This window comes from Geospiza fortis, unplaced genomic scaffold (genome assembly GCF_000277835.1).
Source record: "Geospiza fortis unplaced genomic scaffold, GeoFor_1.0 scaffold244, whole genome shotgun sequence".
In the NCBI taxonomy this organism is placed as follows: domain Eukaryota; kingdom Metazoa; phylum Chordata; class Aves; order Passeriformes; family Thraupidae; genus Geospiza; species Geospiza fortis.
The window spans coordinates 3,728,971-3,743,222 of NW_005054370.1; the positions used below are offsets into that span (position 1 = coordinate 3,728,971).

At 38.3% G+C, this 14,252-nt stretch overlaps 1 protein-coding gene across 7 annotated transcripts in view; it reads right to left on the reverse strand.

Moving 5' to 3' along the window:
- Nucleotides 1–14,232, reverse strand: part of MBTD1 (mbt domain containing 1) — a 34,777-nt gene extending 20,545 nt beyond the window's left edge. The window contains exons 1-5 of one of the 7 annotated variants that reach the window (XM_031059996.1): nt 12,595–14,232; nt 7,048–7,249; nt 5,770–5,909; nt 5,085–5,199; nt 4,911–4,993 (exon numbers count right to left, since the gene is read on the reverse strand). In XM_031059996.1, coding sequence (XP_030915856.1) covers nt 4,911–4,993; nt 5,085–5,199; nt 5,770–5,909; nt 7,048–7,201 — 492 coding nt within the window. In that variant the 5' untranslated portion in view covers nt 7,202–7,249; nt 12,595–14,232. Of the gene's footprint in view, nt 1–4,910; nt 4,997–5,084; nt 5,200–5,769; nt 5,910–7,047; nt 7,250–12,594 lie in introns of those variants that run through there. The other 6 variants (XM_031059995.1, XM_031060000.1, XM_031059998.1 and 3 more) reach the window with 6 other exon arrangements.
- Nucleotides 14,233–14,252: the final 20 nt, after the last annotated feature.

Genomic DNA, 14,252 nt, shown 5'->3' on the forward strand with positions numbered 1-14,252 from the left:
GCACCTTTTTAATGAACATCAGAAGGAAAGGCAAAGCAAGATCTCCCACACTGTCCCATGTGAGGAATATGTTAGGAACAAGAAGGAATATCCGCCTGATGAACTCGTAAGGGTTTGCAGAAGCTTGTGACAGAAATTACATTTAGTTTGCTATCTCCTGAAGAACCTTTTGTTGAACAGAGCATAATGAAATATCAGTCAAAGATGGTATCGTAGATACCAGGAATGCACAGTGCTGAAGAAACTAAATTCTTAACAGTAACTCAACAGAAGTTATATTGGTAACAAGCTCCAAAATTTCTCAGTGTGCAATAAACTTGAGACTATCCAGGAGAGAGAGATCCATATTTTGGGTGTTTTATAACAACAGTCACATCAATTCTGAGAAAGACAAATTCTTATCAGTTCAGAGATTACCCAGCTATCACTGGGACAACTGAAGGAGGGATCCTCTGGCTCTGCACTGTATCTCATTTACAAAGCTCTTTGCAAACCCAGAGAACTGAACCACTCAGTAGGAATAGCCTCCAACTGCACAGAAGCTACAAGTGAAGAAATCTGGATTAATCCTGAATAACTGAAAATGACAATATTGGAATTTTGCTGGCAATCAGCAATGGCCATTAGTAGCACTAGAAGCCGAATTTATCTTAAAGAAAGGAAACCCCTCACTAGTTGAAGTATTTGAGGTTATACCAAACTTAAAACTAGTTTCAACTCTTAAAGGAAATGTAAGTATGCCAGTTTCTATTCTTGAAGCTTGGTCTCTTCATGTTCTGCTATGTCCCATCTACACCAGTCTAGACCACAGAGGTCTCTTCTGCCAACTGGGAGCCAGAGAAAAATCCAACTGAAAAGATGATGGCTTATTTTCACACACAAAATATGCAGACACAACTTAAGTCCCATCCTGTAATCACTACCCTCTCTAAATTGACATCTGTAGGTTTTTGAATTGAACTGGGGAAATAAACTTTTCAAACTGCATATTTTAGCAAATCTTGTTGCCCGTATAGAGATACACATGAGGACAAACAATCCAAAATAAAAGTGCTGACTAATTTAATAATCCACCTGCACTGAACTGAAGTACATTTTATTGCCTGCTCGTCTATTCAGTTGATTCAGAGTGAATAGTATATCAAAACACTTCTCCTGACATCAACTTAAAATGGAAATTTCATTCCCAGAGTGTGGATTGGTATAGACGGAAATAGCAGAAAGTTAAATTTGTCCTTGTCTGCGAAAACATTGGTTCTGCTAGTTCTCCTACACCAATCCATATGGCTCACCCTTTTTCAAGAAGGAAGCCATCCTGTGCAGCATCACTGCTGAAATGTCAGACAATTATACTGTCCTGAGAGATGGTTTACAGCACACCTGCTACACTGCACTATCTTAATCTCCTTCACTCATTAGGGATATTCTTGAAGCAGGAAGACCTGGATAAACCAGGGCTGTGACAGCCATCTTCCTTCATCTCTCCTCTGTCTTATCTGATTAATCAATCAGTGTTTGAAGAGTGCTTTTAAAATTTCAAAGTGCACTAGAGAAGTGTTAAGCCTTACTTATCTGCTGACTGAAAGGTGACTGCAGTCTGGATTGGCATAGTGTGAACTAGCAGAACCATCATTTACAGGTAAGAACAAATTTACCTTTCAAACTCATGATGAGATCCACGTCACATCACTCCCAAACAAGGAAGAGCTGGTTCCTGGCTTCCTGCTCCGGGACATGACCCGGGAAGGGTCTATCTGTGAGCACCAAGGGCCTTCTCTGCAAGGTAAGGTGCAGTCAGGAAGGGCCTGTTTGATATGAGCACCTAAAGGCCAAGTATTCCACATACGCACCTGAATAAAGAGCTCACATGGCTTAAATAAGTGGCTTCTAGAGGTTTTGGATGGCATCAACACTGCCATGATTCCAGACTTTAAATCAGGATTTTAATGGCAAATCCTGATGGTGATGCTACCGATTCCATTGGTACCATGGTGATGCTACCAATTCCTGAATTGTATGGAACGCTGAAACTTCGTTTGTGAGCAGTGCTCCAACAGCAGGTAATGCCAGAGGAGAAAACATGCAAAAGGTTTAAACAAAAATCTTCAAAGCAGAACACTGCCACCCAGTGTAGCATCCTGGAAATGCTCCCTTAAATCACTGGATACAGTTTAAAAAACAGATGAAATCAAGAGAATGAAAGTATTTTGGCTCAGAATAAAATTCAGGTGGAAGAAAGAACTTCAGGAAATGTGCCTCTCATTAGCAACACCAGTGAAAAGAAATAATTGCTCTTAATTGTGCATAAAATTGCCCAGTAATTAATACTGAGAAATAACTCAAACCACTGTAATTTGCTTTCAGTTGTAGGAATGGTTTGAACTAATAAAAGCAACTATAGAAAAGAGTAAAAAGTGTTTAGAGGATAAAAAGTGGAATGCAGGTCAGCAATGAGCTCACTGTATGTGACTAAACTGTAACTCAATATTAAAAACATTAAATTGAGTTTTTCTCCTTGCAGCAGCTATTGTGCCTGATTAATGCAATCTGACAAAATAAAAAAAAAAGAGGCTGCAAGGTGCACAAATGGGAAGTCTGGCATTGTCATGGGCTTCCTATAGGACATAAACAAAAGCAGTTCCCTACTTCAGTTTACTGAACGATGAAATCATAGGCATGACCACCCTATTGCTACTGAATTTCATTAGCGGTACTCAACACTCAAGTCTGGAATAAATGTAACATCAAAGCACAAAAAGTACATCAAAATAGTTTAAAATTAATTCTTATCATAAAGAGAAAGAACATCCCAAGATTTAGATACTTTAATTCTAAAATGTAGCTGTTTTAAATTGAAGAAGAAATAACTTCCCAGGGGAAAAAAACTAGAAAAACTGATGTGTGAAATCTACATTAGAGCTGAGATACTTAAGTACGCCAGGTTCTTAAAAAAAAGCCAAATCTCACATCTCATAATTCCTTTAAATTTTCTCTAATACTGATCCTAATGTTCCCTATTAAATATCCATACAGATATACCCAGTATAACCAGTAAATTCAATATATTTTACTGAATAATGAATTTAAGGGTAGATATGTCATGATTTTACTGTTTGAGTTTTCAACTCAAAACTTTGATCTTGAACAGAATAAGCTTTATATATTCAATCACACACATACAGGTGTATGAAATTCATAATATGGATGGTAAACAAACATCAACTAATACAAACTTTTACAAATCAAAGCAATACAGTATATAGAAAACAGCAATAATCTTTCCAGAAAGTCAAAAAGAATACTGTTTAATTACCAATAGATAGTGAGACAAAGAGAAGGACCTAACAATAGAGCACTGATGTGTTTTTCAGATTCTGACTGGTCTAAATAATGTATTTTTCAAAGAAATAATTACATAAAGCTGAATGCAAATCATACCCTTATAACACTAACTCATATCCACCAAAGAAATAGAAATCTCTGAAGGAAACAGCAGGATTTGCATTTTACTTGTATGAAAAAGGAAAATGAGGACAGAAAAGAAACAACTTTCAGGCTACTTGTAGCACTGTTGCCATTATCTTGTGAAAATTTTCGAGGTACAACATGACCACAAGTGTGGTCTTGGTTCACATTACTGGGGCACTGTGCAGCTGAATGAATGAAGCAGTGAGAAAGGGAGATACAACTGCTTTTAATAAAATGTAATATCGGAGCATAATTTACAAGTGATCTGATGACTGTAGCTGTCTCTAATACAGGATGACACACATCCTGAGACATTTGTAGATCCAATAGCACAGTCCATGTTATCAAACGAGACTTTGAAATCACTTATTACATGTACATAGCTGTGAAAGCGAAGTGCAAACATGCTGACTCGAGCATGCGGAATTTGATACAAATTCCCCAAGTTCTCCTAGCGCAAGGCTCTGTCCTGGGCAGTAGCTGAGGCCTCTGAGCATAAAGGATACTATTCACAGAGTGCCAACTGCCAGGAGCCCTCAACTCCCGCTGGTTTATGATCTGAGAGGGCTCAGCAGGAATTCCTGCGCTGAAGAGAAAATATTTCTCTTCTCTCTTGTGGACAACCACCATGAAGAAAAATGTTTGTTTTGATTACAACTTTCAGCACATAATTTAGAGCAAGACAAAAATTTTGTAATACAGTACACTTCAACTTCTCAAATTAAAAAATATGCTGAGAAAACGCATTTTGTCAAAGCTTTTACTTAAGAGACAGAAAGTACTGACAATATTTTAATTGTCAGTCTAATGTCTCATGTCTGGAATTTCACAAACACATTAAAGACAGATGGCGCTAAATATTTTTCCCAACCCCTACTTTCCTTAGTCATTAAAGAATGTCTTTTTGTCTGAAACTTTTGAAACTCTAAAACAAAGAAAACCAACTTTTTAAATTTCAGATTTCTAAACAGCCTTAATTTTCCCCCATACTAGACTACCTGGCAGCATGACTGACAGGGAGAATCTGACGAATAATAAAGAAAGAAAACCCAAAATCTAAATATGTAATGAAAAGATCAGACCAACACAATGGAACAAGCCTGACTCAATCTAAAAAGCCTTTTGTAACTGTTTTCAGTACAGCTTAAGTTGGCTGGTTTGTTACTCTGCAGTATGTGGGATGATTTTGTGACTTGAACATAAGAAAAACAATTCTCAAGTATGTAAGAGCCTTCCTTTTTGTTTATGAGAGTGTATCTATGATTAGAGTAACTGATGGTGTTCAGAATTATTTTAAAGGACAGATAAATTATCTAAAAAGTAGTCATACTCACATCATGAAAAATATTTGGATATTAATGTTTTGAAAAAATTAATTTAAGAACTTCCATGGACTCACTTACACACACAGAGAAGGAAAGCACAAACTGAGAAATACTCACGTGTTTAAAGCAGGTAACAGGAGCTGCTGTAAAGCTATTACTATTGATGTAGTTACCCCAGCTGAAACCTTCCACAGGGACAGCTGCTAAGGGAAAGTTATTTCAGTTAGGAAGCTGCTCATTAGGCACCAATCTTTCTGTGTTTTTGTTTCAGCTCTGTTTATATGCTGTTACCTGTTTTTGTCTTTGCCTGGTTTTGTAAAGTTGCTTGGTACTGGGCATACGCTGCTAATTTAGCCACTAAGGGCTGTTTTTGTAGAACTTTAGCCTTCTTTGTTGGAGGTTTACCCTAAAAAAAACCACAACCCAAGTAAATAACATCTTTCCAAACTCCTGTCAGGAAATTTCCACAGGTCTGCAGCTATCTTTAACAGATTTAAACTAAAATCAGAAGTACACAGAGACTAAGTATGACACATGTATTATAAAATAAATTTAAAAACCATTAGTAAGGAGTGTCCAAAAGATTACTTTTGTACTATTATCCCAACTTGAACAGCACTATAGATTCACTGTTGTTTACCTGAAAAAAAGATATCTCTTAAAAGCAGGTCAAAAGGAAGAACTTTTAATCTAACTTATAGCAATGCAATTTCTTGGCATTTGTTGCAATGAATTTGAGACAGGGTATAATGATATTTCTTGATATTTATTTTTCTCTTTTCTTGAATACTACAGACATGCCTGGATGATTACTTGATTAATATTTTAAGTCAACAGACATATATCTATTTTGAAACTCTATAAAGAAAACCCTCAAACCCAAGAACCTAATCTACAAACATGCAGCCATCTGTACAAACACCCAATTTCACCACTGCAGACGACAGAAAGGATGTAAAGAAAACGGTGTCTGTACCGCTACCTGAAGCCTGGCCAGAATGCTGGCCTTCTTGGAGTTGGAGGAATAGCTTCTGGAGCACGACACACTGCAGAAGCGCTTGGTTTTAGAGTAAAAAGCATCCCGGACACCAACCATCCCACACATCTCACACGTAGCTAATCAGAAGAAAGAAAAAAAACCTCAAAATATTAAGAGTGTAGTTAAAGTTGCAAAAAAATTCAGAATGTAGAGGACAGAATGAAGGTCCTGGAGGTGGTACTATCAAACAGTTTCTGAGGGCTTTACCCCAAAGAAAATTGCACAGGAAAAGAAATTTAAAACACCACTACTAATATCAGTGAAACAGCAAGAACCTCAAGTTCACTGGTGAAACAATGCCTCTTTCTGCTCCCTATTAATTTCATCTCCAGTGCATGTGAATGACCCAGCTAAATTAGCTCAAGCCAATTATTGGTTTTTGACTGTTCTCAAGGAAGCATGTGCTTTGAATCTGGCTTGCCAATCTTGGTTTCCTCTAAACACAGAATACTTCCAACCTGAAATAAAACCAGATTTACTGTTTGATTCATAAATTAGTATATCCCAATTACCCCAGCCCACCAGTGCTTTTTTCTGGCTAGAATCATGTTTCAGAGATGGACAGCATCACCCACAGGGTATTTCATGATGAGTAAGACTCAGAGACCAATTAATGCCAGTGAGACAACACCCAAATTCTGCCCAGAGAGAGCTTTATGCTAATCACCAGAATTTCACATAAAATATTTTTCCCTGATAACAAAAGAAATCTTCCCTTTCAATTTATTTTCCTAGTATGCTCCAGCTCACAGTTAGTGAGAAGTGAACAGGTATAGACTAACAGGTTTTATACAGTAGCAATAATGAAGTTTTCCTAGTATAGGAAGAAATGTTTAAACATATTGTACGTGTAACAAAGGGCAGAGAAAAGGTATGCCCTGGCATAGACAGAACACACTGACATTGTCCTCAAAGCTCCAAGAATAAAACCAATGCACATGAGAACATACACATGCATGTGCAAACACAATACATTTGACAGGAGGGCAGATACTCCCACACTATTTCTTCCCTGTCAGCAGGATTCAAACCCTCTCTTATTTCAGTTTAGCAGAACCCAAACAATTCCCCTTGAAAAACCAACCAACCCCAACCCTTTAGCTGCTTTGGTCCCTTTTCAGTTGGGACCAAAATTTCAGATGGGACTGTCACAACCCAGCACATGCTAAAATCCACCAATATCCAACTCCTAGCACTTACACAGCACATACTTACCCATGCCAGATTTGCCATCTGGATAAGTATAAACTTGACCATTGTTCTTGATAATTGGGAGACTGGATGGCAAAGGAGCAACCTCTTCCTCACTTTCATCTGAACTGGAGCTGCTGCTGGTGTCCTCACTACAACTATCATAACCGTCAAACATCCCGAACGAGTCTCGGTGTTTCCTTTCCACTCGCGAACTATGTTCTGTCTAAAAATTAAAAATAACCAAACAACAAAAAAACCAAAGAATAGCAGAATGTTCTGAATGCAAAGATTTCAAAGTCAAGCTTAAAAAGTTTCACAGGTCAGTCTTCAAAAGCAAATATTCTAAGGCACTGCTGTATCAGCACAGACAAGAGCCTTGTAATGCCAATTACGTGAGCACTGGTATAATCAAAACTAATTTTGGTGCTGTGATATACAGAAAGAAAAAATCTATCTCATGATCCACTGAGAATACACAGGAGCCATTCATATATTTAATTTCCTTGGTATCTTTAGAGTTCATTAAGTCTGATGAGCTATACACTGACAGCCACACTGATCTTATATGCAAATGAGCACATTCCAGATGGCTGCGGCCAATTCCACTAAAATTCATTCATTTGAGAAAGCTGGGCAGAGAAAAGACAGTTCAATCAGGAGGGCCCTTATACCACAACAAAAGGAATGAGGGGCTCTCTGCTCTTATTGGCTTGTGGGGTTATCCATAAATCACTCAGTTCCCCTATGAGTCCACGACTCCCATGTGAAGCAGGAACACCTCTCCAGCTCACAGGGCTGTTCAGAGGATTAATACATTAACCATTATGAAGAGCTCAGTTACTATGGCAATAGGGTCTGTACAAATGCTGAAAGAGAGAAAGGTGACTAATTTGCCACTGTCATTTACAAAAAAACTTGTTACATAATAGTTTTTCTATAATCAAAAAATCTGAAGTAGGATAAAACCACACAATTCTTTAAAAGGCAAGACAGTTAAGCAATTTCCAGCAAAGACAGTAAAGAAGCAAGAGATTAACTGATGTACTTTTTCTGAGGCACATCCACTATATGCATTTTGATACAGTGACAATTTTCACTTATTAATATCTTATACAGCTCCATTGAAACAAGGCTACTGCTATGTGAGCTGCCCTCATTAAGCTAAAAAAAAATTTATGGTTTCATATTATTTCCATAATCTTAGTATCTACTAAGTTTGAGAGGAAATAAATAAATATGAAAAAAAATTCTACAATAAAAGCACAAGTTAGGGGAGTGAAGTATAGACAAAAAAATAAGAAAAATTTAAAAAGCCTTTGGCTCAACTTCCTTTTCCAAGAACTAATTTTCCTTTTTCTGCCATGCTATGCCTTTATTACAATATATTCTACTTTGCAATCTAAATAAATCCTATTATGGAAGAATTTCCTAATAGGCACTAGGGAAAACTGATTTCCACACTGACCCAATCCTAGCATGCAATTATTAAAAAAAAAAAAAATCCTCCAAAAACCCAGTAAGCTTAAAAGGTTATGCAATAAGGCAAACACTTTAAACACACTTACAGTAGTTCTGAAACAAAACAACCAAGTCAGTGTAATGTTAATTATGAATATACACCCCAGCCAAAAAAAAACTGTATTAAACCAAACCAAATTTAGGATAGGGCATAATCTGACAACTTCCTCAAGGCAGTGAAACCAGCCCATGGGATTGTTAGAGGAAACACTGAGCCACGGCAGACAAAGCTCGGCCCTGACCCGTGCTGGCAGCAGTGTTACCTGTCCCATCTGCCACCAACATGCATGACAGTGACTTGTTTGTGTGTGCACATGTGTGCAGCTCACAGCAGAAGATGAGCACAACGTTGCCATGGATACAGTGTCCTGCCAACACTGTTAGGAATTTTCAGAGCGGATGATGAAAACTAATCATCTTCCTCAAGATTTCAGGAACTCCGTAACATCTCACAGTGTTTAAGTTCTCTTGATCACTGTCTCTGCTAAGATATAAATTGTGATTCCATATGAACCATTCCCACCAGTACTACCAGAGCACTATGATGCTTAGAAGGTTTTATGGACAGATACTTGTGGTGTTTCAAAGCCCAGGGAAGGATCTCTCTCTTCATGCCCTTATTCTCTTTAAGACAGCTGATCTGATTTCACTGAGAGATTAGGACCTCATCCCATACCAAGGTGTGATTCTATGGCTTCAGCCCTCTTACGGAGGCTGCAATACAAGCCTGTCTTAGCATATCCCCTTCCCACTCCAGACTGGACAACCCAGGACCTATAGGGTGGTAACTTTGTTCAGTGGTGTGAAATGCTGATGCCACTCAGAAGGAATTGAAGTGCAGCCCATTCCCAGTCCCACTAATTCCCCATGCCAGCTCTGCTCCCACTGCCAGGGAAGGTCGAAGAAGAACTGGGAAGCTGGAGGCAAGGTGAAGGACCAGAAACTGAAGCACAGGGCAAGGTGACTACCACAAGAGTGCATCTGGCTCTTTTTGTTGTTCTTTTGCATCACTTCCATTTAGAACATCAATATTACTGCTAAGCTCTCTTTGCCAAAATATCCACAGATGGGAAGGAAAACAGCTTCTCTTTGTAAATGGAAAGTTGGGCGCTCAATTAGGAAAAATCATTCTTCAGTTTTATACAACTTCAAAAGTAGCAATCATTAAGTTTTTGAGTTTAACTACACTGTCAAAACAAACCTCATGTATCACCTTCCCATTTACTTAATATTCAGCCAAACTGTATCAATTCAAAATTATTGAATATCAAATCTGCAATTCAAATCAGCAGTTTTGATCATCATTTTAAAATAATACTGTAGTTTTTATAAAACATTTGAATCCCAGCTTTTGCCAGATAATTTACGCAGGACAGTCTTAATGTTAATTTGTAGTTATTACCCGGACTGCAATTGGGGAAACTACTCAAAATGCTTTCTGAGATTTCAAAAAGGCAGAGTTTGCAGGAAAAAACCCGACAAAATACTTTGTACACAAAAGTAGGTGAAAGTTAGGGAAGATGATATACAAATACCTATGCTGAAATTTTGTTAGAGCAGATCAAAACATTTCTATTTTGACAATAAACACCACAGAGATTCTTTTTAACCCATGTTGAAACACAGCATTTGTAGGAACAAAGTGAACATGAGGAAATTTTGATAATCCTTCCTGTAGAATTCAGATGAAGAAAAGGAACTCTAACATCTGGAAGGGAAAAAAGTAGGAGCACTGCTTGAATTCAAAGGTCAAACACACATCCTTACAAAAAGGACAATGTATACCTCAAACAAAATTATAACAAAGATAAAGCAGCGGGTTTGGTACAGCAGCAGTTTGCAATTTCTGCTGAGTCCTTTCTAATTGGTTCCACCTTTTTCTTTTGAAAATTAAGTACAAAATTTCCCCCTTTCTGATTTTCTAGGGCCTCAGTATTTTTCCAGAAGCTCTCAATCATCTCATCAACAGTTCCTGAAGTGCTGGTGGCCTCTAATACACTATGGTGAGCTTCATCAAAGATACCAGGAAATTGGAATAATCTACCTTATGCACACGTTCTCTCTCTCCCTTTGTTGTTATCCCTCCTGTCTTTGGAAAAGGCAAAAGCAGAGCCCAGGAAATGACAGATCAAAGAGCCTCATCTCATCCCTGATGAGGTAACAGAACAAGCAATGTTGGAAGTCATTTCTAGGCATGCGAAGGACAAGCAATTCTTGATGAGTCCTTTAAGGCTTCACAGACAACAGCAACACCTTGTCTGTCTGAAGCAGCATCTCCCCACAGCAGCTGCAGGTCCTTGGATTCAAAAAGAGGTGTGCAAAGAAAAAAACCAACCCTTAAATCAACATAAAACCAGCTTCCTACTCTTCAAAGCTGGACTTAGCACTAAAAATCATGCTGAGGAGATTGTCTTTTCCTCAAAACACAATCTAAACAGTATTCAACTTCTAACAAAACAGGGACCAGCTGCCTGTCTATCCACTGAAACTGCTTGGAGCAGGAGCCTGGCTTGCTATTAAACAGAACCTTGCACCTGGTTAATGCCAAAAGAGCAGCAGCTTGAGTAACTACTCCGTTAATAGCGTCTATCTGTACATTAAGCAGAAGCAACGCACAAACAAAAGAACAAGACAAACTTTCAGGCATTAGGAAAGTTCACTTTCCTAATAAGATTACTGGTTCCTCAACAGAGGTTGAGGTTTTTAGTCAGAGCACTGTGAAATGTATCATGAGCAGCACTAGCAAGTTACCCTGTACTATTTGCTCAGGGGGTTTCTTGCATACTTTTATTTATTGAAGGGATGGGTAGAGAAAGGAACTCTTAAGAACTGCTTTCTTTTTCTGCCCAACTCCCCATTTTCCTGTTCTTCCCCTCCTCCCTGTGAATACTTGACAACAGAGCATTTTTAAGAAATACTCTTAATTAAGCATTACATAAGGCAAATGGTATGAAAAAGAACACAGTTAGGGAAACTGGTTTCCCTGAGAGCAGAAAGGCAACTCTAAACAAATAAGAATATAACCAGTTTCTCACTCTAAACACACCTTTTTATATACATATATATACACACACATTGAATTTGATCAATAAATTATAGCATACATTCTTTGAGTTTAGTAACTACTTTTACAACACAAAAAAGTGGGCACAAAGGGTGAGCAATCCATGGCAAAACCAGAAACCATTTCATGTTATTTAGACATCAAACACTTACTGAGGAAATGGCTTTAGTGCTTTGATGAAGACTATGCTCAAGCATGGGCAAAATTTATGCAAAAGAGTTTTGAAGGTAAGAACTTGCAAGAAAAGCACCCCATTATTATGTAACCAAAACTATTACCCTCAGGTACGTAGTGCAGCTGGCCACAGGAGGAAGATCCAAACCAGCCACAGAAAGGTTTCAAACCACTCCAAATGATTGTTGTTACTTTTGAATTCAATCTGGGACTTGAACTCAGAATGGAAGCAATTTGGAGCTTGGAGTACAAGAGCTGTAGCTCAGCAAAGGTACACCAGCACCTGAACAGAGGCATTACTTCCTATATTCAGCTCCAACCCTCCCAAACAGGACAGAACTATGGACAGATGGGATCTGAGGCCACCACAACCTTCAAGCCAAGGGTCTGTCACAAGACAGATTTACTTCAATCACATATCCTGAATGGATCCAAGGTTATTTCCAAGTTAAAATTAAACCGGATGCATAGGCTTTGTTTTCAATAGTTCATTTATGCTTTGTGCTACAAACTTAGTTTCAGCTCTGGATGTTAAGGAAACACCACAATAGAACTAATTTATTACAACTCGTTTGAATACAAATTGGCCAAAATAATTTACAGTAGAATAGTAGCTTGTCCCTGTGGAACTGAAGCCTAATTGTGCCTCAGAACAAGACCAAAAAGGAAAATTCAAACATGATACCAATTTAAAGAAAACACACTTTCAGCTTTCATTATAAACAAACAAACAAAGACTCCCAAAACTAAACATCTTGGGATTCTTGGAAATCAGAACCAACCAAACTTACTTTTTTTATATAGCAACTCACCTCTATCTGGAAATGTGCCTTCCACTCTTATTATAAGTAAAATCTCTGCTGGAAAAGTACAGAAATGTTTTTTCCTGTCTCTTCATTTGCTATGTATGACAGCATTTTGTCTGAAGCCAGTTTCTGCTGTTTGTCAATGGTTTTGTCCATAGCCTCTTCCCCAGGGGGTTTCACACAAGAGGGGAGACTCTTTCATAAAAAAATATATCACATTAGCAGGAAATTTTGGAGGGGGAGTGTGATGATTAATCTGTGAAATATCTGAGCTTTGATAAAACTGAAAATCTGTTACAAACTCTATTACATTTCTATAAGGCCTTTACAGGAGTACGACAAAGGAAGAGGCAAATATTTCACTTTAAACACTGTTACCATTAAAATTAACAAACAAACAAAACCCCAAATGAAATAACAAATTTAAATGTAAAGAACCCCCAAACCACCACCAACCCAAAACCAAAGTCTTCAACACCTAAATTCATTCCACTCAGAGCCAGGTTCAGCAAAGGATCCCACATCCCCAGAGTGTACCAACTTACCTGAGAAATGAAGGAATGCAGTAGTGGTTTGCAGAGGATATGAAAAGCCTTGCAAAATTAAATCAAATTTTAGAAGGTAAGAGAAATAAAAGCCAATGAGAGAGAACTTCTCTGAATGTTACCACTCCTGCCAGGGGCACATTGCTCTTTAGGGAACATTGAAGAGAATTCTTACTTCCAGTTTGCAGTCTTTCGGCATGTGCTCAAGCCCACATATTCTCAAGAACAACACCTAAACTGTTCCTGGGAAACAAGATCCCTCTGCATAGTTTCCTAAAGCCTACATTACCCACTTCTTCAAAACGATGCCTAGGCTGAAGAAATGAGTAAGGACAATTAACTTGCCAAGTTTTATTGCCTTCTTAAGGGAATATATTATTTTAGTTCTTATTGAAGGCTCCAGATTAGACTCTCATTGCCTTAGTCCATTCCTTTTAAGTCAAAATCAAACTGTGGAATACAATAAATAGGTAAATACAGGTCCTCAAACGTACAAAATAATTTTAATTTAAAATACAAGAGACTGCCCTGCAGCTTTCAGTTTTGACTAGGTTTGGATTTGAAAAATTGTAACAGTTGCCAGCCACATTTTAAAATAAATTGCTTTTTCACACACAGAATTTTTTTACTATAATCACCATATGCTTTGTAGTAGGACTTCTAATTTTCAAAGCCACACCGGGCAGAAATTGCTATGCTTTCAACATTTCCAGCAACAACCTGAAAGTGAAACTGGTTTCACGAGTTTACTACTTCTCACAAAAAGAACAGTCACAACATCAGAAGTCATAAAAATTGCACGGAATGGGGGGGAAGTGGCCGCAAAAAATCCAAAACTTTTGAAGCGCTGATAATAAAGAAAACTCTCCAGCACTGAACATGACCACGTTGGAAAACTCAACTCCAAAAGGTTCGAACTACAGAAGGAAGTTGCTGAAAGCCGGCACTACAGCGGAGCAGGGAGAGAAGCGGATCCGAGCGCGCCCGCGAGAAGCTGAAACTTTTCTCCGAGACAAGAGGAAAAAGAGGCAAAGCACAAAACTCGACCCCGCATAGCCGGGCCGCAACAAAGGGGTACAGCCCTGCCACCCCACGTGCCCCGACCAGACTCCCCCGCGA